At 39.8% G+C, this 25,711-nt stretch overlaps 1 gene segment (V, D, J or C); it reads left to right on the top strand.

The window, feature by feature from the left end:
* The first annotated feature begins 1,847 nt into the window (after positions 1-1,847).
* LOC133072246 (T cell receptor gamma constant 2-like) lies at positions 1,848-25,011 on the top strand. The segment is given in 8 exon segments: positions 1,848-2,020; positions 2,105-2,408; positions 10,955-11,037; positions 15,303-15,632; positions 20,912-20,971; positions 21,482-21,526; positions 21,815-21,856; positions 24,441-25,011. Coding segments are annotated over 8 exon segments (1,083 nt in total).
* Positions 25,012-25,711: the final 700 nt, after the last annotated feature.

The following is a 25,711-nucleotide window of genomic DNA, read 5'->3' as shown; positions in this document are numbered from 1 at the left end:
ACATACCCTCACCACCCCTTCTCCTGGGCTTCAAGGCAAAATTAGCCTGAAAATTAGCATAGGTATACACACGACTGAGTGATTTTTTAAAAAATACATACTAAGGAGGCCCTGGGTACAATTAATATAACTGGAAAGGAACCTGTATTTCAGTTGGAAGTGATTGCTATCTTTATTCTCGAAGCTTCATTTCAGGTGGATCCTTCAGCTGATCCCTCCCAGTACCCTATCTTTAAAATTTCTGAGGATTTGATGCAGAGATAGGGGGACCTGGCCCTGTCCCCTGGTCCCCACTGACCCCTGGTTCAATTTAGGAGTCCTCCTTTGAACACACACACACCTGATTCTCCAAAACTGCAATCTTCCCCATAGTTTCCAGGTTAAGTGGACCCCAGACATCATTTACTAGAAACTGTCCAGATTCAGTCTTCCCCAGTGGCTCAGGAGGTAAAGAATCTACCTGCAATGCAGGAGACACAGGAGATTTGGGTTCAACCCCTGGGTCAGAAAGATCCCCTGGAGGAGGGCATGGCAACCCACTCCAGTTTTCTTGCCTGGGGAATCCCATGGACAGAGGAACCTGGTGGGCTACAGTCCCTGGGGTCACAGATAGTTGGACACAGCAGAATGACAGCATGCACACACATCCAGGTTCAAGGTAAACAATAAGCCCTTCCGTTTCCTGAGCTCTTTCTCTGCCTTTGGGACTGGACCACACACTGTGCTCACATGATCCTGTTTACTCTCCATGCAACCCCATGACTTCCCTTTTCACAGAAGGAAAAAAGGAGGTGAAACCCCTTGCCCAAAACTACACAGCTATCATATTATTTGGAAATTTTAGTCTCCCACTGATGGTACCCTTGGAGGATACAACCCAATGCTGGCTCAGATAGCAGCAGGACTTTTCAGCAAGGATGGTTGTTCTGGGCTTGTCTTTTGCTCCCACATTAGCAGGGCACTCACTGCTCTGTGGGGATAAAGTGGCCAAAGAGAGCATGAGATTTGTCTCCAGCCAGACCTGGCTTCAAATCCCAACCTAATTCTTCTTGGGCATGCAGTGACTTAAAAACCATCTCCTTTGGGGAAGGGATCAATTAGGAATTTGAGATTAATATATACACACTACTATACATAAAATGGGCTTCCCTGGTGGCTCCGTTGGTAAAAAAATCCGCCTGCAATGCAAGAGACCAGGTTCGATCCTGGGCTGGGAAGATCTCTTGGAGTAAGGCATGGCAACCCACTCCAGTATTCTTGCCTGGAGAATCCTCATGAACAGAGGAGCCTTGTAGGCTACAGTCCATAGGGTCGCAAAGCAAAGGACACAACTTTGAGACTAAATCACCACCATATATAAAATAAACAACAAAGACTTACTGTATACCACAGCGAACTCTACTCAATATTCTGTAATAAACTATATGGGAAAAGAATCTAGAAAAGGATATATATTTTGTTTTAACTTTTATTTTATAGTATAGTACAGCAAAGCCGTACAGCTGAAACTAACACAACATTGTAAATCGACTATACTCTAAAATAAAAGTTAAAACAAGATGAAATAAAACAGCCCCAGCTTTCCCCATTTCTAAACCGAAGATATTATTTATCCCACAAGGTTTCAGGATTTAATAAAACAATAAACATAAATCAGCCCACTGCCAAAGCACATTTGATGCCCAATCACCGATCTCTGTATTCCTATTTTGTTACTCCACCAATATCCGTTAGTGCTTCTCAGAACTGTCTCGTTTATCATTCCACCCCTCACCCTGTGGTCGGACTCTTGTCTCCTCCCTCTGGCCCCTCCCTCCTCCGCCCCTCCCTTATTTCTCTCACCAGTTGCCCCGGTAGCCCGGGAGAAGCACCCACTCAGACCCTGAGCTGACCTCCATCACACACCCAGGTGTGGAGGCTCCGGGCAATCTGAGCCCCACCACCATGGGCTCTTCCCTCGGGGCAGGGGACAGAGCCGCGCTGGGCCGCCTGGCCCTCCTCTGGGCCCTCGTGGCTCCAGGTGAGTGCCCGCGCCTTCCGCGGGGGGCCGGGCGGGACGCGCCCGGAGGCTGCGGGCTCACCGGCCCTCTCTCATCGCTTGCAGGTATCCAGCAGGACCTCAGGGTGCTGCAGCCGTCCGTGATGGCGGGGCACGCGGGCAGAGCTGTCACCATGTCCTGCCGGGTCAGTAGGTCTGTGGATTACGTCCACTGGTTCCGCCAGCTGGAGGGCCAGGCCCCCGAGAGGCTTCTCTATCTAGCCTTGTCCAAGCGGGATGTGCAGTGGGATTCGGTCCTAAGAGGTGATAAAGTCAGCGCGGCCCGCGGCGCGGATGGCAAGAGCTGCACCATGTCCCTGATGAAGCTGGCGAAGAGCGACGAGGGCGTGTACTACTGCGCTGCCTGGAGGTCGGCACAGCGGGGCGCGCAGCCCCGGGGTCTGCACAAAATGCTCCGAGACCCACTGCTCGCCCAGACCTGGCCACTGCCGCCGCCTCCGGGTCCCTTAGGTCCCCCTGGGGTGATCTCTCAGTATCCTGACGACTCCCCGCACTCTCGGGCTTCTGCAGATAAACTCTGGTGGGAGCTAAAGCTGACCCGGGTAAAAAGCTGTGCAGATGGCGGGGACTTTTCTAAAGATCGTCCAGTTCAGCTTGTCTGCAGCATTTGGAGGAAAATCTGGGCTGCCCAGTCCAACAGCTACTGAACACATCCAGCTTTTGAGCCCTTGAAATGTACTTAGTTCAAGAGTCCAAGCTGAGAGGGCTGTATGTCTATAACACAAGCTATATTTTGAGGATAGTCGCAGAAAAAAAAAAAGTGGAATATCTCCTTAATTATTTTTATATTGACTTACTGTTGAAATATTTTGGATATCTTGGACTAAGTAGATATAGTCCTAATATTCGTTTTAAATGTCCTTTTTTTTTTTTTAAATGCGGAAGCCAAAACATTTTCGTCTATGGCTTGAATTGGTGACTCACATTTATTTCTAAAGGATAGTTCTGGTATTGACTGAAAATATAAAAATCTGATCATTTCCCTCGAAGGATACATAGATAAAATGTCACATAAGTGATTTCAAGGGTGAAGGACTGTAGATCTGCCACAAAATGTTTGAAAGCTGAGCCTGGAAGTGTATGCCTGATTCCAGTCTCTAAGTTTCTCACCCATTGTTACTATTTTGCGGGGGAAGAGACAGCAGTTCCAAGCCCAGGAAACAATATTGGCAATGTCTCAGCATCCTCCTCTATTGGCATGCCTGACATTCTTGACTTTGAGTTGATAAAAATCCTCATGGTGATGCAGTTAACCCTGGATGAGACATCAGGTTCTCTGCTTTACTCTTCTCCTTATTTTTTCTTTTTAATTTATTTTCCTTGAAGTATAGTTCACAATAGTCAAACATGCAAACAACCTAAACTTCCATCAACAAATGAATGAATAATGTCAATGTATGACAAAAACCACTATAATATTGTAATTAGCCTCCAACTAATAAAAATAAATGGAAAAAAAAAAAAAAGAAGATGTGGTGCATATACACAATGAAATACTACTCAGTCATAAAAAAGAATAAAATAATGCCATTTGCAGTAACACGAATACAACTAGAGATTATCATACTAAGTGAAGTAAGTTAAAAATAGGAAGACAGACACCCTTTTATATCACATATATGTGGAATCTAAAATATGGCACAAATGAACCTATCTGTGAAACAGAAGCAGATTCAGGGGCATAGAGAACAGACATGTGGTTGCCAAGGGGAAGGAGGATGGGGGAGGGAAGGACTGGGAGCTTGGGATTAGCAGATGCAAACTATTATATATAGAATGGATTGGCAAAAAGGTCCTATTGTATAGAACAGGGAGCTATATTCAATATCCTGTTATACACGTCTCCTTGACTGTCACCACATATGGAATTTTGAGTGAATCTCTGGCTATTCTGCTCTCTTCTGTAAAATGAGAAGGTTGAACAGCTAAAAGTAAATGTCTCTGATCTCTGCATTTACAGGAAAATCATACAAATCACTTATCACTATATTCACTACCTTCTTATGAAAAGAAGGGGGAAAAAAAAGCCTGTGTCACTGATTCTTCAACCCCAAAATAGGAAAGCCCCTGATGTTGTATGAGGGAGAGAATAAAATCTTTTTGAAGTTTAAGCTGAATTTAGACGCTTTTCAAGTGGAAATTCAAAGTTTATGTACAGCTTAATAGCAATGGTAAAAACAATTAATAAAAGGAAAGTGTGAAAAATTCTGAATTGGTCCTGCAGATTCCTAAACTCATTGTCTACCTCCCTGAGCTCCGATTTTGCAGTTAGAAATGTATAATTCATATATGCTTTCCTTCTGAAAGAGCACAACCCCCAAAACTTCCCTGAAGGCCTAATTCAAAGCTGAGATTCCCCAGTATGTGTTAGAGGAGGTGGAGGTAAAGGGGACAGAAGCTTACTCTAGCTCTGTTTCACGTTCGTTCACTTCATCTTCCCCATCATCCTAATACAACTCTTTCCTGTTCTTGCAGCCACACCAATGCCAGACTCCACAGAGAGTGAATTTTTTGAACTGGTGACAGTGTGGCCAACAAGAACCAGCTCGTCACCCATGTCCTTACAGAGCTATTAATACACGGTCCACAGTCCCCAGGAGGAGACAGCCCAGTGCCCCTGCTGTGAACCTCGACTATGGCGTGAACCCTATTCTCACCCATCACTGACTCTGGCTTTTCACTTATGAGCTCTGTGACCTTGAGCAAGATTTTCACGCTTTTAGGCATCAGTTTTCTCAGGTCTAAAGCAAAATATAACCGTTCCAAAATGTCTCTCTCTTGGAATTATACCACTTAATGTCAGTTGCAACCTCCACGGTGATAGATTAGCTCTTTTCTGCGTGAAAATCCTACTGAGACATATTTAGAAACCTAGAGTATATCTTCCTTGGGTGATCTCGTTTTCAGGGTAATCACTGCCAGGATGAAAGAAATGGTCCCAAGACTGTCACTTACTTTGGGAAGCATTTTAGCTAGTCTGTTTCTCTCAAAGTGAGGGATGCAGGATGGCAAAGGCATGGCTGTGTATTGTGTTGATGCCCAGGTCATGTTCATTGAGGGCAGTGTGATAAAGTAGAATAGTAATAGATTTTTACTAATTTTTTAAAAACTTTATTGGTATATAGTCATGAATTTTTGAATCAAACTTTTCTGACATTAATTTTCCATACCTCTTTGGCACAGGAAAAATAGGACATTTACAGTCAGCTCCTTCCTTGCTCACCTTAGGTGTGAGATGGGTGGGGATCTCCCTGAAGGACAAAGATGGGTGTGGCTGCCCCGAAGCCTTGACCATGAAGCTCCATCACAGAGTGTGTACTGGGAGGCAAGGCTGAGATCTCTAGGACCCTGTGACAGAGAGTTCTTCTGTCAGGAGATACCAATGATATCATTCAAGTCAAGGAACTAAGGAGATGCAAAGGGTGTACCCCAGTCCACATTAGGTCCCCTCCGTAGTATCTCTGTGACCTGCCTCCTTCCAAAAAGAGAAGGAACAGAGAGGAAGGAAATACAGGTCATGGATCCACTGAACTCCTGTGTTATATCTGGATTGTGCTATGCATCTTCCTTGTAATGATGTGAGACATCATTATATATAATGATGTGAGACATCATTATATATAATGATGTGAGACATCATTATATATAATGATGTGAGACATGTGAGACACAAAACGTGTTCTTACTGTGTTTTCAGAGTTAGAACACTGAGTGTCAGATAGCAAATAAATCAAGAAGGTAATAGGCAAAATTAGAATTAAGATCACTTTGTTGTACACCTGAAACTGACAGAACATTGTTAATCAACTATATTCCAAAAGGAACTAAAAATTGTTTTAAAAAGAATGAAAAACAGTATTGAATGATTCCACGTTCCCTACTGTAGCACACGGTGGGCATTTGGTATTACAGAAATGTTTGCATACCAGCTCTATCATTTTCTACCTGATCATCCTTCCTTATGTTACATCCCCATCTGTGTGGAAACTTGTTTCTTGGCTCAAAATACCATCATTTACATAAAAGGAGCTAATGAGTGCAACCGTTTTTGAAAATATAGTGTAAACACTATATTAAAGAATTACAGCTTTATTTTAACATTTTTCTTTTGTACCAATAATATCTATCATATAGATTTATCTCCACAGGGAAGGCACCATGCTCGATGCAGTAACAGATTTAACAATGACAAGGTGGGTCTGGAGTGGACATGGGAATGGTCAGGGTCAGTCCTGTCTGTGTCCTGGCAAATGAACAGCTCATCTGTACTCAGGGGAGCATTCAGCTGCTTCTGGCTATTGCTTTTTCTCTTTATCCAATTGAGTGGCTTAAGATTACAGAACAGTCTGGAAGACATTTCTTCTTTCATCATAAGAGAACTGGCCTTAGCTCTCAAATTTTAGTTTAAATAAGGAATTTATAGTTTCAGGTAAAATAGTATTCTACAAATTTCTTCTTTTAGCCTATGAAAGATAATAAGTCATCACAGAACTTGTGTTCTCATTTCTAATTATTGTGGTAAAGAATCATGTTGCCTGTCACTAATTATTACAGAAATACAAATCAAAACAATGAAGATTCACCTCACACTGGTCAGAATGCATCATTAAAAAGTCTACAAATAACAAATGCTGGAGAGATGGTGAATAAAAGGAACCCTCTTAAACTGTTGATGGGACTGTAAATTGCTGTAGCCACTGTGGAGAACATTATGGAGGTTCCTTAAAAAACTAAAAATAGAGTTGCCATATGATCCAGCAATCTCACTCCTAGGCATATATCTGGACAAAACTATAATTCAAAAAGATATATGCACCCAAATTTCATAGCACCAATATTTACAATAGCCAAGACATGGAACCTACCTAATGTCCGTTGACAGATGAATGGATAAAGAAGAGGTGGTATATATACACAATGGAATACTACTCAGCCCTAAAAAAGAATTAAATAACACCATTCGCAGTGACATGGATGGGCCTAGAGATGATATGCTAAATGAAATCAGACACAGTAACCCAAACACCGTGTGATATCACTTATATGTGGACTCTAAAATATGACACAGATGAACTTATTTACAAAACAGAAACAGACTCACAGACATAGAAAACAAGCTTATAGCTACCAAAGGGGGAAGGGGTGGGAAAGTGCTAGATTAGGAGTTTGGGATTAGCAGATACAAACTATTACATGTAAAATATATAAACAATAAGGTCCTAGTGTATAGCATAGGGAACTATATTTAATATCCTGTAATAAACATATTGGAAAAGAATATATATATATACATATATATGTATAATTGAATCACTTTGTTGTAAATGGTCTATTAAGTGACAAACACTTTTCTGAATTTTCTCTATCATTTAAGATTTTAAAAAAATCGTTCTCCTTTCCCCAATAATTTGCAAAACATGTATTATTGGTTTTCATCTTAGAAACTAACAACATTGTAAGTCAACAATACTCTCCGTCCCCCCAAAACAGAATCATGTTACCCCATGAATGGAGAACTTTGTCCACATTTCTCAAGTACACGTGAATTGGCAAATTTGCATTTTCAGTTACTGAAGAGTTTCCTCCTTTCAGAAATATATTCCCAAATCACTAACTGAGCAGCCCTGATGTTTGTGAGAATGGAAGAGCTTTTCCTTTGATGTGAACTCTGAGCAGTTTCAACACAGCTGAGCACCTGGAAATTTTTTAAAATGTCTTAATTCTTTGAATCCTCTTCCTGGAAATGTGGGAAAGTAGAACAGGTGGTTAACCTGCTAGTGTCAAACTCTTCTTTTCCTGCTTTTATCCTTTTCATTTTTTATCAGTATTGTCAATGATTAGTCCACCATGGAAAACAGATATTTGGGCCCATTGATCTGAGGAAAACTTATAATTTATATCAGATGCCATAAAACCTATTATCAAGGACTTCCAAAAGAACTCAGAAGGTCAAATTGCCAGCCCAAAGTTGTTAAACTGCTAGTCACTTCATGAAGGTAGGTGAAGGCTGAGATCATTGTAGGAGCCTGAACCAGTATGGCAGCTCAGGTTGGAAGAAGATGTTTGGAGAAGGAACTAAGCTCATAGTAGCTCCCTGTGGTAAGTAACTTCTTTTCTATTTTTACTTTAGTCATGAAAAACTGATAGGTGCTTTTAAGAAAAAAAAAAAAAAAAAACCTTACAATCCCCCTTATCTGACTGCCACATACTTGGCCTCATCATGAGAACTACAGTTTTGTAGCTAGTGGCGATTGTATATGGATGTACATGGAAACAAAACTACTTCCTGCTTGTAAGCCACTGAAATTCATCTTTTAGAATATCCACACACACACACAAACACACACACGCACAAGAGACTCAGGCTAGATATTAAAATACTTTAAGGACCATATCTTTTTCATTGTTTCATTTATGTTTCAATATATTTACACCATTACCATACTATGTCATTATGTCAGTAAAGTTTTTTTGTAAAGGAATTTACAAAAAAAAATTCCTTTTCTTATAAATGGTTTATTAAGTGAGAATTTCAAAAATTTTCTATTCTCTATAGTTTTTCCCCAATAACCTGCAAAACCTGTAGTACTGATTTTCACCTAAGACCTAACAGCAGTGCAAACAAAATTTCTTATAATAAATGTCTATATAACATTTGCAAATCCCACTTCTTATTACTCTAGCTTCACAGAGGGAAGCTGGGAGCAGTCAGAATTTATGTCATGACAATTCTTGCTGCATTGCTTGGAAATGGACCAGTGTAATGGAATTTGTGAGCTCAAGCCATCTCAGCTCCAAAGTCCATGAAAAGAGTCTGCGTCGTTGGACATCCTCACCTGCTCATTCTCTCAGCAAACATTTTTTGAGGACAGTTTCTGTGTGGATGCTGGAGACAGAAGTGTGAACAAGACACAGACAGAACAAATCCCAACACTCAAACAGCTTGTAGTCCAGTGGAAAAGCTTTCTAGATGCTGGCTTGATTGGGCCTGTATTCTATGGCCTGTGGTTACCAGAGAAACAACAGATTTTGCATTGATGAGCCTGTTTCTTTCTCAAATGATGTAATAGTTATTGCTAATGAAATTCATATATTTTCATCTGTCCAAAGAATTTGATAAAATGACCCCAAAATGTCCCACTAAAGAGAATAATAATAATATCGGCTACTATTTACTGAGGGCTAGACATCATGATAAGTAGTTTCAGTGCCTTATCTTTTCCTCAAAAGGAATCCTTGTCTTCCCATTCCACAGATAAGAAAACTGAGGTTTAGAGAAGTTCAGGTCCTTGCCTAAAGTCACATAACAAGTTACTGTGGCAAATATTGGGATTCAGTAGAGACTTGTTTATTCCAAAGGACAGAGTCTGGGCCTTTACACAAGGTGAGAAAAATGAAGTCTAAGTTTTTGTATTCTGAACATTTACTCCTCTGTAGCTTGATCTTTTAAATGGATTATTTAATTTACTTCTTAATTTGTAATAGGTTATAATTTGTATCATTACTCGTGTGTGAAAACAGTGCTTCTGTTTATTTAAATTGCGTGTTTCCAAAATTTATTTGTGAAGACCTAAGATACAAAATGCCATGTACAGGAAGGGCAAGAAATAAGATCAAAGGCACTCAGGGAAGCAGGAGGAAAAAGGACTTCTAGCAGAAAGCACAGGTTAAGATTTTAATGCTCAATGGTAAGAGAGCTATGTGTCTGCTCTAGCTCAATTAAAAAAGTGAATATTAAAAAGAAAAAAATGAAAAGGTGGTGGAATACATACTTTTTATTAGCTGATAAAATAAGCACACCAAATTTTTTAATATGATGTGCTTTTACAACATAAAATTAGAAAAGGACTTTAATACACGAAGTTAAGAGAAAAGTGAAATAAAGATGGGATATAGTCTTCAACATCCACTTTATAAAATGGAAGAAATGATCTTTAATCAAACCCATTTATACTGCCAGTTCATCAATGCTATGGATACCATAACATTTATTGTCATTCACAGATGGTGACCCTCAGCAGATAGGGTCAGGCAGGTAAGGTTTTCACAATCCAACATGACAATAATAGGATTTGAGAACCAGGCATCCTACCATTTCTCTTATCATCCTGCCTTGAAGGCCAAGAGTTGCAAGCTGAAATCTACACATGAGCTGGAGAGAAGTCAGTCTGAGGCTGAAATTTCTAGTAAAAGCTTGGAAAAATATTAATTGTGCTGTTGATTGGACAGGAGGGGGAAGCTATTTGTTTTGGACAACACAAGTGAAGTAATTCCATATACTGACTATACATATTAGGCTTTAGCCAATGTTCCCTTTGAGTTGCTTAACCCTGAAAATATAGCGGGTAAGACTAGACAAACAATTGCCTTTAAGTTGTGTGTATGAAAAGCACCTGTCCTGTGACAACGGCTTTGAGAATTCCTGACATGTGGAGCATAGTAGAAGGCAAAAAAAGGAACCAATCTTCACAGTTAATTGCCACAGACTCAGTTGTAACCCCAAAACACCGAATTCCCATCAGTAAGGGCAAGCCCTGGTCCAAAGATATTAAAACATTATGTTGGAGCACACAGTCAGCTAATAATAAGAAATCACTAATAATAATGATAGTAATAATTATTATGGTCTTTCTTTTCCATAGCATTTTTAATAAAATCACTTTTTAAGATCTTGTTTCATATTGGTCTCACTTCAGCATTAAAAGGGATATCGAACTGATTCATGCTAACACTGTGTTTTCAAATAAACAAACACCAAAAGCTTTAATTAATCTGATTAGCTCAGCCATGGAACCTGTTATGAGCAAAGTGAATCAGGACCAGAAACTTGGTCTCTCGTATCCCAGGCTGTCATGATTCCAATAGGATTTAAAGAACTCAGAGAAGCTAAATTAGTCTAAAGTTTTTGCCACAAGTTGAATCACTGTGGAATTTAAACAACATGATCTTTGGTGACGGAACAAAAGTTTTCGTCCTAGGTAAGTACCTGAAGAAGGGCATTTTTTTGTCAAGGTAGTGGAGGGAAGGCAAGAAACAAATTTGAATAATAGTTTAAAATGTTTGGGAAAATGGGAATGCAAATGGGGATTAGATGTAGGAGTTTAGGAAAGATATTAAAACAAATCCTTAGCGCATACAATAGACAACTTGCGAAAATATAGTAGGATTTGGCTTTGTGAACATGTGGACTTATATAAAGGGTTCCTGTATAATATATGTGATCATCATGAAAGTGTTTGGTTCAAGGCCAAAGTTGGTTATTATAGGTAAGTTTTGTGAGCTGACACATTTCCTTTCCTGATGGCAAAGGGGTGTTTTCAAAGAACCTGGCTTTGGAGTCACTCTGATCAGGATGTCTGGGTCTACCATTTACTGTTTATGAGCATTTGGTCAGTTATTCTTTGGCCTCGGTTGAATTCAGTGAAAGCCTGTCAGCAGTGTCCCTGACATGCTGTGTAACACATCGTCGGTGCTGGATAGGTATGTCCACACTCCATTCAAATGCGAAGGAAAAGCTGCACCCAGGAAGGAGAGTTGTTTACAGCCAAAAATATTGACAGAAGAGAAATTCTTCAGAGGATGCAGTTGTACTCCTAACTCCTTAAACAAAAAGTTATCTTACTGTCCACTCACACACACAGAATTGAATTGGGAGGTATTTGTCTCTCTTTAACAGACTGCTTTCTATTTGTCAAGAAAAATGAAGTGAAAATGTATTTGTTTTTATATTTGTTGTTCTATGTGCTTTACATCTGAATCCTTTCACTTCACTGATATCACCTCTAACACAAACATTTATTGGCCCTTAGCCAATAAACTTGGGCTTCATGATCTTATTTATCAGAAAAATTTTAATTTATAAGTTAAATGATTGTGATATGAAGTCAATTAAATACAGATACAAAGGTCATAATATAATTTGCTTATTTAAATGTGAAATAGCTCTAATTATTTAATTTATAAAATATAAGGAAAAATAGAGTACTCTTAAGCAATAAAAACACAGTATGTGATGGGAGAAATATACAGTATCTTACTATTATAATCAATAAAATAGTTTACACCATGAGTGAGGTGTATAAAATTAAACATACTAGGACCTAACTGTATTTACAACATTAAGTTTTAAAATGACCTCTGTTTGCTTACTTCTTTAGTAGAAAACTCAGGAATTTTGCCACAGAGGAAAAATTTCTCAAGAATATTTTTCTTTTTCTTTTCAAATGAGAAGTTTGATTTTTCTGTTCTTAAGAAACTGACCTCAGAATGCTAAACTAGCTCAAAGAGAATATGAGTAAAGTATTTGTGTTTCATTTGGAAATAAATTGGAAGGAATTTTAACATTTATAATTTCAACCAGTACTTTAACCATATAATCAAGAAACATTCCAGCATTTAAGTGGGATCATTTGCAAACTATGTTTTGTTATATATGTTGACACCATGTCTATAAGAAATTCAGGAAGCATACATTTAATTTTTAATTATATGTATACTTTATTTAGCAGATGAAAACACAGTAAACCATGGAGCTCTAAAGAAGTTTAGCAAACTTATAGGGTAGATTTAAAACTGGGGGAGACACAGAGTCAAAATACTGTGCGTTCTTAACCATGCTTAAACTTGAAATGAAATTTCAAAAGAAAATGTGCCTTGGTAAACATTCTCTAAAGTGAAGCAAAATTCTGATAAGTGCATTACTTGATAAGGTTTTTATAAAGCATGTCAGAAAATTATACATTTTTATTAGAAGTTTTGGAAATATTGCTATTTTGTTTCCAAATTCAAGGCACTGTAAACAATCAACTCCTCCACTCAAAAATCTGAAAGTTTTCAGATCTGAAGTTTGGATGTTATATAAAATTAGAAACCCACCAGAAGAATCCCATCACTTCAGAAATGGGCAGGTGAATCCACATTTGAAGCTGTAAGTTCAACATCACAGATTGTCAAGTACGCAGGGACACTAATTCCCATTATAAAAAATGACTGTATATTGTCTAAAAATAAAATGAATTTCCTACTGACATTTATTTATATGAGAAGTAAGATCAGTTCAGTTCAGTTCAGTCGCTCAGTCATGTCCGATTCTGCGACCACATGAACCGCAGCACACCAGGCCTCCCTGTCCATCACCAACTCCCGGAGTTTACCCAGACTCATGCCTTTTGAGTCGGTGATGTTATCTAACCATCTCGTCCTCTGTCGTCCCCTTCTCCTCCTGCCTTCAATCTTTCCCAACATCAAGGTCTTTTCCAATGAGTCAGCTCTTCACATCAGGTGACCAAAATATTGGAGTTTCAGCTTCAACATTAGTCCTTCCAATGAACACCTAGGACTGAGCTCCTTTAGGATGGACTGGTTGGATCTCCTTGCAGTCCAAGGGAGTCTCAAGAGTCTTCTCCAACACCACACTTCAAAAGCATCAATTCTTTGGCACTCAGCTTTCTTTATAGTCCAACTCTCACATCCATACATGATTACTGGAAAAACCATAGCCCTGACTAGACGGACCTTTGTTGACAAACTAAGATAAATACGGTTCATGCCAGAGTAGTTAAGCGAAGTTCCACAGAGTTGCAAAACATGAGGATGAGTTATGTGGCCAAAGAGAGCACAAGTTACAAAACAGGATAGGAAGGGAAAATAGTAGAGAGAAGGGAACTTTCCTACACTGTTGGTGGGAATGCAAATTGGTGCAGTGACTATGCACAACAGTAGGGATGTTCCTTAAGAGACCAAAAATAGAGCTGCCATATGATCCTGCAATCCCACTCCTGGGCATATTCCCAGAAAAAAACATGGTCTGAAAAGATACAAGCACCTCTATGTTCATAGCAGCACTATTCACAATATCCAAGACCTGAAAGTAACCTAATTGTCCAATGACAGAAGAATGGGTAAAGAAGACATGGGGTGTGTGTGTGTGTGTATGTATATATACTGGAATAGTCCTTAGCCATTAGAAAGGATGAAACAATGCCATTTGCAGCAACATGGATGGACCTGGAGACTGCCGTACCAAATGAAGTAATTCAGACAGAGAAAGAGATAAATGTCATATATCTCTTATATGTAGAATCTAAAAAGAAATGATACAATTGAAATCATTTACAAAATAGAAACCGACTCTCAGAGAACAAACTTGAGGTTACAGGGGGGAAGGGTGGAGGGAGGAACCGCTAGGGACTTTGAGACTGACATATACACACTGCTATATTTAAAATGGATAGCCAACAAGGACCTACTGTATATAGCACAGGGAAGGAAACTTTGCTCAATATTCTGTAACAATCTAATTGGGAAAAGAATTTGAAAAAGAAGAGATACATGTATACGTAAAACTGAATCACTTTGTTATACATTTGAAACTAACACAGCATTATGAATCAGCTATACTCAAATATAAAATTAAAAGTTTGAGAAAAAGTAAAAAGTCAAAGATTCTCACTTCTAGAGAAACTATCAGAGTTACCTGGACTTCTCCCCCATTCTCATTCCCACCACACACCCAAACGCTTCATTTTTTAAATATAATTTTATTTTTTTAATTTTTGTCTGTGCTGCATCTTCTTTGCCGCAACATGGGCTTTTCTCTAGTTTCAGAGAGTGGAGCTACTCGTCATTGCAGTGTGGGCTTCTCATCGCAGTGGCTTCTCTTGTCTGCAGCTTGGGCTCTAGGGCATGGGGCTTCATAGCTGCAGCACAAGGGCTCAGTAGTCCTGTCTTCAGGCTAGAGCACAGGCTCAATAGTTGTGGTGCAGGGGCTTAGTTGCTCGAGGCATGTGGGATCTTCCGCATCAGGGATCGAATGTGTGTCTCCTACTTTGGCAGAAGGATTCTTTACCACTGAGCCATTAGGAAAGCCCATCCATCCACTTTAAAACAGGTTCCACTATGATAGAACAAAAGAGATGTTAAAAAATAAATGTGTTCATGAATTTTGGAAGGAGATAAAACTCATAACCCATCTTACCATGTGGAAAAAGAACAAAGGCCAATGTGTGATCCAGGTTCTACTATGCTAGTTGTGACTTTGGGCAAGCTACATAACCTCTTGAACATCTCTTCCTATTGAAAATAAGAAGGATAGTAAGTCCCTTACAATCCACTGTGAAAGGAATCCATGGTGAGCACTAATTCAGAGACAAGTTTTCTTCCTTTTATTACATGCTAGTTTATTCCATGGTTCTCCGTGTTTCTCTAACAACCATTTTAAATTCTTTTCTATCTTCCTCCGCAGATAAAAAACTTCCTGCAGATACTTTCCCCAAACCCACAATTTTTCTTCCTTCAATTAATGAAGTCAACCATCAACAGGCTGCAACGTATCTTTGTCTCCTGGAAAAATTTTTCCCTGATGTTATTAAGGTTTCTTGGAAAGAAAAGAATGGCAACAGGATTCTGCCATCCCAGCAGGAAAATACCATGAAGACCAATGACACATACATGAAGCTTAGCTGGCTGACAGTGACAGAAAACTCCATGAAGAAAGAGCACATATCTATCGTCAAACATGAGAAAAATGCAGGAAGAAAAGATCAAGAGATTCTTTTTCCTGTAGTGAAACAAGGTAGGTGAATATAAACGTAAATATAAATATAACCTCCCTTGGGCTTCCCTAGCAGCTCAGTGGTAACGAATCCACCCACCAATGTAGGAGACATGGGTTTGAGCCCTGGGTTGGCAAGATCCCCTGGATTAGGAAACACAAACCCACTCCAGTACTTTTGCCTTGGAAATTCCAGACAGAGGAGCCTGGGTCACAAAAGAAGAGTCAGACACAACTTAGCAACTAAACAACAATAACCTCCCAGAACACAGTTTTTCAAAGACAATACCCCAACTTTTCTGTCAAGTCAAATAAACATGTCTTTCTAAGATGTTGTTCTGTTTAATGGTAGCATAAATGTCCTGAAATTTCCACTAGAATTAAAATAGTACAGTCAAGGGAACATTAAAACAAAAAAGAAAAAATATTTTGAAGCTTTCTCAGCCTGTTTCATCTTCCAAAATATTACAGTCACAATGATGATTTTAGGGTCTTTGTATGGATTAAATGAAAGAAAATATATGAAAGTGTCTAGCAACTTAGTGCACAACAAATTTGCAAAAAGAAATTTCACTTTTGATTGTCTTGGTTGATCAGGAAATAAGAACATTTATATATCTTTCAAGAATGCTCTACTCACCAGTCATTCTCACATTAATCCTGCTTTTACTCAAAGTATAAGTCAGAAACAGTGGGTTATTAAATGACAAAATGATGTTCTTATGAGGAAGCCAGATTGCAGTTCAACAAAAAGTATTGAGTGGGCTAAAAATTTATTTGGGTTTTTCATAAGATGTTATGGAAAAAACTTGAAAGACCTTTTTGACCAACTGAAGAGAATAATTTACTGCTGCAGTTTTATTATGGTCTTAGTTAAAATTTGTACTTTATTTACAACCTTGAAGTTAAAATTTGTAATTAAAGATCGGGTGAGACTAAAGTGTGCAAACGTATTCCCACTGTACATAATGAATGTATTTCTTGCTATTAGAAAAGATCTTTCAAGATACTTTTATTGTAGCCCTAGCACATGCTAGGTCTGGAGGAATGCGTGGATGGACAAACTCAGGTGAATTACTGTCCTAGGAGAATGCACTACAGTCTAGAGAATGCACACTTTTCTGGATGACTCAGGGTCACTTGTGATCCAGGCATGACGTCCCAAAGCAGCCCCTGTGAGCTGATGCTGGACGTGTCCACGCGGTAGGGGCAAAGTGTTGGGTGTATCTTGACCTTGACGGTGGTCCTCTAACTTACTGGACTCAGGGCTTAACGTCTGAGTAATTCACCTAACAGACCACAGGCCACCAGGCCCATCAGAGGAATCACTGTGTGCTTTTCCCTGTGGTTAGGAAGCCTTTTTTAAGCAGTGGGAACCAAGCATATAAAATGTGCACTGACGTTGGCTGTGCACCAGTCCGAATTTCTGAACTAAGTCTTTATCTTCTCTGGTTCTTAGTTTGTCCAATGATCAAATCAAGCTTGAACATTTGCCTTGGCTTTGTCCTGGGACTGCAATGAAGAGCAAATGAAATAAAGTCAGCAAAAAATTGCATTTCAAAACATAAATGGGTCTATTTATTCATGCATCTACTGTATTATTTATATTCTTTCCTTAAACTAATCAACACTGAGATTACAGAAACGGCCCTAAATTTCTATTTCTACTCATTCTACTCTAGGAAATACATAATAAACAAATTTGTTAAGTGCAGTTTAATATAATCATGGCTCTAACTGTCCTATTAGGTTTTAATTTTTCTGTGATTAAGGAAAAAATAAAAAGGGTGGTAAGTTTCATGGTGATAATTACCATAGGGGAGACAAGTTCCCTTTTATCATGTGTGATACTTGGCACTTAATTTCTGAAATAAATGTTTCCCATGGATTTCATGGCCATATAGCTAAAGAGGGCATTTCTGTAAATTTCATTCTTTAGTAAATTTCTAATGCTATTTTTGAGAAGTTTCTTGTTTTTGATAAAAGTTAAGAATATTATATGGGCTTCCTTGGTGGTTCAGATAGTAAAGAATCTCCCTGCAATGTAGGAGAATAGGATTCTATTCCTGGGTTGGGAAGATACTTTGGAGAAGAGAATGACAACCCACTACAATGCTCTTGCCTGGAGAATCCCATGGACAGAGGAGCCTGGTGGGCTAGAGTCTATGGGGATGCAAAAAGTCGGACACGACTGAGAGACTAACTTTCACTTTCAAGAATAGTGTGCTGTTGTTCAGTTTCTCAGTGGTGTCTGACTCTTTGCGACCCCATGGACTGCAGCATGCTAAGCTTCCCTGTCCTTCACCATCTCCCGGAACTTGCACAAACTCTTGTCTATTGAGTTGGTGATGCCATCCAACCATCTCATCCTCTTGTCCCCTTTTTGTCCTGCCTTCAATCTTTCCCAGCGTCAGGGTCTTTTCCAATGATATGGCTCTTCACATCAGATGGCCAAAGTATTGGCACTTTAGCTTCAGCATCAGTCCTTCCAATGAATATTCAGCGTTGATTTCCTTTAGGATTGACTGGTTTGATCTTGCAGTCCAAGGGACTCTCAAGAGTCTTCTCCAACACCACAGTTCAAAAGCATCAATTCTTTGGTGCTCAGCCTTCTTTATAGTCCAACTCTCACATCCATATATGACTACAGGAAAAACCTAGGTTTGACTATACGGACCTTCGTTGGCAAAGTAATATCTCTGCTTTTTAATACACTATCTAGTTTTGTCATTGCTTTCCTTCCAAGGAGCAAGCGTCTTTTAATTTCATGGCTGAAGTGACCATCCACAGTGATTTTGGAGCCCAAGAAAATGAAGTCTTTCACTGTTTCCATTGTTCCCCATCTATATACCATGAAGTGATGGGACCAGATGCCATGATCTTCTTTTTTTAAATTTTGGGTTTTAAGCCAGCCTTTTCATTCTCCTCTTTTAACTTCATCAAGAGGTTCTTTAGTTCCTCTTCACTTTCTGCCATTAAAGTGGTATCATCTGCATATCTGAGGTTATTAATATTTCTCCTGACAGTCTTGATTCCAGCTTGTGCTTCATCTCATCTGGCATTTCTCATGATATACTCTGCCTCTAAGTTAAGTAAGCAGGGTGACAATATACAGCCTTGACGCACCCCTTTCCCAATTTGGAACCAGTCTGTTGTTTCATATGTTTCTCAGGAAGCAGGTAAGGTGGTCTGCTATTCCCATCTCTTTAAGAATTTCCCACAGTTTGTTGTGATCCACACAAAGGCTTTGGCATAGAAGTAGATGTTTTTCTGAAATTCTCTAGCATTTTCCATGATCCAACGTATGTTGGCAATTTGATCTCTGGTTCCTATGCCTTTTCTAAAACCAGTTTGAACATCCAGAATTTCTTGGTTCATGTGCTGTTGAAGCCGAACTTGGAGGATTTTGAGCACGACCCTGCTAGCATCTGAAATTATTGCAATTGTGCAGTAGTTTGAGCATTCTTTGGCATTGCCCTTGTTTGGGACTGGAGTGAAAACTGATCTTTTCCAGTCCTGTGTCCACTGCTGAGCTTTCCAAATTTTCTGACATATTGAGTGCGGCACTTTAACAGCACCATCTTTTAGGATTTGAAATGGCTCTTCTGAAATTCTATCACATCCACTTGGCAGCACAAATCATGAAGTGATTTTTGAATGGATAGAAAACTAATCAGGTCCAAGTTTTTGACCAGTCTTGACTGAGAAAGAGGTCTTAGTATACACTGCAGTTTATGCTGAAATTTTTTTACTTTTTCACCTCAATCAATTCATAGTAATAAGAAGTTTGTTCATCTTTAATGAACATAGTCACTGCAAGCAAAAGAAATAAAGTTACAAACAATTTTTTCTGGTTGCGCTGGGTGTTCGTTACTCTCTGCAGGCTTCCTCTGGTTGTGGTCAGTGGGGACTACTCTTCTTTGAGGTGCTTGGATTTCTCATTGCAATGGCTTCTTGTGCTGTGGAGCATGGGCTAAGTAGTTGTGGGGCATGGGCTTAGTTGCCTTGTGGCATGTGGAATCTTTCAGACCAGAGATTGAAACCATGTCCCCTGGATTGGCAGATGGATTCCCACCCACTGTACCATCAAGGAAGTCCCAGAGAGAGTGTTTTAAGACACATTAAGCTCAGTTCTTGAGGATGATTATATTAATAGTTTCACTCTTGGCATTTACTGCAAAGCCTTTACAGCTCAAATTCATTTTTATAGTGAAAATTGATCTCAATGAGGGCATAAAATGGCATACCAGAACCAAATCCATATGGATAAGAACATATCCAGAAGAAAAGGCATAAACCAAAAAACCACTGTGACTCCGTTTGCCTGGATCCATTTTCTTTTTACAAATATTTATCTGGAATTTTCTATCCCTGGAATTGCACTGAAGTGTTGACCTCCTATAATAAACGAGGTCACTGATAAGAATAATTAAGATATCTGGAAAAGAAGATGTTTTTAGTGTCTACAGTAGTAGAATTCTGTTGCTCATTGGTTACTTTCTTTCTCTTTCTGTGGCTTATTTTACAAAGTACTTCCCACAGGCTCTGTCTCATTTAATGTCTCACGATGATCCTTTGAATGCTGGCTCTGCCATCACTGGTACCATTGGCACAACTCTCTGCCAGTCACTTTCCCTCTGATCCTTATTTCTTTTGTAAGATGGAATCCTCCAAAATACACCTCATTCCAGTGTCACTGGAAGATTAAAGAAGGTAACACATGTGAAGTAGTTAAGCTAGTTATAGTTGCTCACTAGCTATTAGCCTTATTAATATTGTTTTCATTTTGCCCACAAACACCACAAATTCAGAAATCATGAGTCAGGGATACTGGGAACATGTGTGATTTGGAAAGGTTGACTGCTTTCCTTTGCTTAGAAGGGAAATTTACCTGAGCCAGACTCCCTTGAACATGGGACTCTGTTGTGGATTCTAGGATTGGATGTGTTCATCTTGGGAACATCTCTTCATATCAGCAGTGGATGCTGAAGATGTAGAGCAGCCTCTTTTTCTGTTTGCCTTTCTGCAAATATTTCTTGAAATTGTATTTTGGATAAACACTGTCATGTGTAGAAAACAATATATGAATTAGATCTACTGAATTACATAGTATTAGATGAACTATTCCTGGATTTGTAGGGCTCATGTTTTAATCTGTCAGCAGGTTATATATATAATATATATACATGCTACATGCATACATACATATATATATGTTACACATGCACATATAAACACACATGCACACTGTCAAATAATGAACATGAATAATTGACAATACTTTCTCTCATTTATTATAGTTTTCACCCCAGTTGTCACTACTACTGAGCCTCCAAATGATTGTTCGAAAGATGGAAGTGGTAAGTTTTTGTGTATGTTTGCTTTTATGTTGGGCTTCCTTGGTGGCTCAGTGGTAAGGAATCTGCCTGCAATGCAGGAGCCACAGGAGACATGGGTTCGACTCCTAGGTCAGGAAGATCCCCTGGAGGAGGGCATGGCAATCCCCTCCAGTATTTTTGCCTAGAGAATCCCATGGATAGAAGAGCCTGGAGGGCTACAGTCCATAGTGTCTCAAAGACTTGGACATGACAAGCATCTTAGCAGGCTTGCATGCACCTTTAGGTTATGCTTTAGTATTTTTTTCCCTTCTGATTAATTAACTTCTTTTGAACTTCTCTGGCTTAAAGTAGAAAAGACCAATTATCTGGAATGGTGATGCTAAAAATTTTCATAGTTTTAAGAACCAACTGACTTGTCTATCAGCAGATTATATGTATACACACACACACACACACTTATATATACATACATACACACACTGTCATAATGGGTGTGGACAATTGATTAATATTTGCTCTCATTTCTTCTAGAAGTCACTGATGCTGATTTTACAAAAGCTTGTGCAAGAGATCAAGGTAGTAAGTTTTTGTATATGTTTGCCTTCATGTCATCCTATAGCATTTTCTTTTCCTCCTCATGAAATTACCTTTTGAACTTTCCTGGTTTATGGTAGGAAAGACCAATTATTTCTGAAACTTTAAGATTCATACATTTGATCAGTATCTCTCCTGTCTCTATGGGCAGATTTTATATATATGTATGTGTATTGTGTACATATATACATACACACAAACATGCATATACATATATATCATGTATCAAATAGTTAAGTATGAATAACTGACTACTATTTTCTCTTCTAGAAGTCGCTAATTCTACAAAAGCATGTCTGAAAGATGAAAACAGTAAGTTTTGCCTATATTTGCCCTTATGTCATGTTATAGCACTTTTTTCCTCTAGATAAATTAAACTTTTGGACTTGGTTTAAGGTAGAAAATCAGAAAGTCTGGATATTGCAAAATAGACTGTTATATGGTCTATAAGTAAATCTTAAGTAAGTCTATTATATAGACTGTTACACAGTCCATATATTTTAAGTTACACATTTTTTTAAGTAAATCCAACATTCTGTAAGAGTCATCTTAACACAGTAAATACTGGTTTTGGTGTGAGGTGACTCTCAATTAGAGGATGCAGTGATAGGCTCTGAATTATTCAACAATGGGTTTCACTCAATTGTGTAGCTTTTGATTACAGTGACTATGCAAAAATGATACCAAGTTGCTTTTCTGTATGTTGAGTCTTTTGTTGTTGCTAATAGCTAATAACATAAACTGATGCTTATAGAGAGTTTCATATTCTTACAGAAGGCCTTATACTCTGTCTCTCATGTATTTTAAATACGATTCTCATAAAGCTCCTAAGAGGGTATATATTAATTTCCCCCCATTTTACAGATGAGGGCAATGAGCTAAAATTAATTAAGTCCCTTGTACCGTCTCACAGCTAGATCTGGAATTTCAACCCAGGACATTTGAATCCCTCCTCTAAGACATTGACATAGAGTAAGAAATCCAAAAACCAAGGTCCTGACACAATGACATCTGGCTGGGGGTATAAGTACCTGGGCTTCCAACTATCACAGACGAGAGTTCTTTGGTTATTAGTTGCATTGATGTGGATACATTACTTACATTGCTAAACAGCAGGATCCCCACCTGCCAATAGGGAACAATTACACCTAACTCAGTAGTTGAAGGGAAGTGCTTCCCTGGTGGTTCAGACAGTGAAGAATCCGCCTGCAATGTAGGAGACCTTGGTTTGATCCCTGGCTTGGGAAGATCCCCTGGAGAAGAGCATGGCAACCCACTCCAGTATTCTTGCCTGGGGAATTCCATGGACAGAGGAGCCTGGTGGGCTACAGTCCATGGGGTTGCAAAGAGTCAGACAAGACTGAGCAACTAACACTTTCACTTTGAGTTATTACAGAGATAAGGTCACCTAAGTGGAATGTCTCCATAGGGTATCCATTTAGCTGGCACGGATCGGTACTAGTTGGTGGCCCCTTCTCCCTACATGAAGGTTCTTAGTGAATTTAGAAGCACTGGCTCTGGTCCTGCTGATCCCTTCTTCATTCCCAATGTGTCAGGGGGCCTGAAACTCAGCTAACACCTGATGTGACACTGGGCAGTTAAGTTATGAGCATGTCACCGTCTGAGATCCTTTCCACACCATATACAAGTGATTCTGGAGTTCTGACTCTATAAAGAGAGAAATTTTCCTCAGGAACAGACTTCAGCCTTGTGGTTCGTTTAGCCAAGTCAGATCCATCATCACTGTTGTTAATTATTCCTTGACATCATATATTTCTTGTAAAACTTCAAAGGAGAGTAAGCGCAATTAGCCTATATCACAGCTATGATGAGAGACATTCAGGACAGGTGAGTGAGGCATGAGTGCCTAAACTTTCTGAGAACTGGGCTTACCACTTTCTTCCAATGTTCACTTTACTACACCCTGCCCCACCCACTGTAGATGCCACCAAATTTCACAGATCATAACCTGATCATAATCTCACTGATGCACAAGGTGTAATCCATCAGATCCTTCCAAACCAGTGATTTGACTTGATATTTATGCTAAATATCAAGTGTCTGGAGTATGCACTGAATGTGGAGATGCAGAACTACATGACAGCTAAGAATGTGCTCATTAGAATCATGTTACTGGGATTGAAATGTGGTTCCTGGTACTTTCTAAATGTGTGACGTCAGGCAAATTACTCCTCTCTGCCCTCAGTTTATTTGTAAAATGGGGGTTGAAAATAATGATATCATAGGTTATTTTAAAAATTAAATAAGATTAAAAATTTGCATGCAAAGCTCTCAGAAAATTGTTTAGCATTTGGTTAGTGGTTAATGAATATTACTCATTATTTTTTAGACATATGGCAAGGGTGAAGAAAATGCTGAAAGCAATTTATCACAAATGATTTTCCCTACTGTACTCCATTAAAAGTATAACCTTGCTTTTTAATATTTTGGAAGGTTCTAGTGAATTTGGCTGAGGTTGTTGACTTGAACTGTGAGCTGAATTCTGAGCCGTCCTGGTGGTGGTGGTTGTGATGATAAATGTTTACTTTGGGGTTTGGTGTTACAGGGGTGTCACGCCAATGTAGATGATCAGAAGTAAATAATTGTGACCACACCCCTTATTGGGCTTCCCTGGTGGCTCAGATGGTGAAGAATCTGCCTGCAATGCGGGAGATCTGGGTTCAATCCCTGGTTGGGAAGATCCTCTGGAGGAGGGCACGGCAACCCACTCCAGTATCCTTGCCTGGAGAATCCACATGGACAGAGGAGCCTGGCAGGCTACAGTCCATGGGGTTGCAAAGAGTCGGACACGACTGAGTGACTACGCACACATGGTGTTAGGAGGCGTGTCCTGTCCTTTTGAAAGAATGGGCAATAATCATATGACTTCTCCTAGACACCGTGCCGCTGCAGTTCATGTACAACTCTGCTTACTACACCTACCTCGTCCTCCTCCTCAAGAGTGCCGTCTACTTTGTCATCACCTCCTTCTGTGTGCTTAGGAGATCAGGCGTCTGCTGTGACGGGACAAGCTCGTGACAGAGGGGACAACAAAGGGGTCAATCTTCCTCCTTCATCTATTGTCCCAGAAACTCTCTACTGAAGACCCAGCCGGGCTTGCTTTCTGGGTTTGGGTTATTTCAGACGTTGTGTATAACTTTCTATCATCGTGTAAGGTTTTTCAGACCACTGGGCAGACAGTTTTCCTCTGTAACAAGGAATTCTGCCATTACTCAAAGGCACGGCCCAAGGCTCGTCCAGGGGAGCCTCTCCCACCACTGTCCCCACAATCTCATCAGCTCCTCCCCACCCCTAAGTCCTCATGCCCCGCTAAGCACACACAGCGGGCAGTTCCCTGTTTGCTCCTTGAGCACCTCCACCGACACCATGGCCCTGATCTTCCCTGTCACACACCCTGGAGATGCTGGCTTTGCTACTTGAAATAAATTTCTAAAAAGAAATCAGAAGTCCCTTTTTGTCTGTGTACTTTAATTTCATGGAATCTAATCAAGGTGAGAAACAGCATGACAGCAGTGATATCAAGCTCAGTTCTGCTTATAATAATGGCCAACCCCACATTTCTAGGTCTTTCCCTGAGACAGTGGTCATGGAGCTCTCTTTGGGGCACTGGCTCCAAGGGGACCCACAGCCAAAAGAAGGTGCCTGGGTTCCTTTTCTTTCAAAGTCACCAGATTCAGACTCATTGGTTTGAGATGTTCCTGTGGCAACAGTGTGACTGACACCCAGCATGACTTGCACTTGTGTGTGTTCAGATCCGTAGTAGTTCCTCACAAGCACTGCCTCCTGCTCCTCACATTAGCCCCATGAGAACTGCAGCAACACCAGCGGGGCCCTGGGTGGGGGGTGCAGCACGAAGACTCCAAACTCAAGGGCCTGGATTTGAACCCTCGGTCTGCACTAGTACCCGGGTGACCTCAGGCAGCGATCTGAACTCGCAGTGCCATCATGTCCACGTCTGTGTAACAGTTACAGCTCTGGCTCCGGGAACATGAGGAGTAGACATGTTAGTGATGCTTGGACCATGCAAGCCCTCAGCCATATTAGCATCTACTGTCTGTAGCTCTGCTGTAAAGTCAGTAGATTTTACACATACACTGAACTACCGAGAATCATCGGTAATCTCATATCCCTGCAGACAAGTTGGAC

The sequence above is a fragment of the Dama dama genome, chromosome 18 (genome assembly GCF_033118175.1).
Source record: "Dama dama isolate Ldn47 chromosome 18, ASM3311817v1, whole genome shotgun sequence".
Lineage (NCBI taxonomy): Eukaryota > Metazoa > Chordata > Mammalia > Artiodactyla > Cervidae > Dama > Dama dama.
Note: the sequence above shows the minus strand (reverse complement) of the source record. Positions and strands in the feature narration are given on the sequence as shown.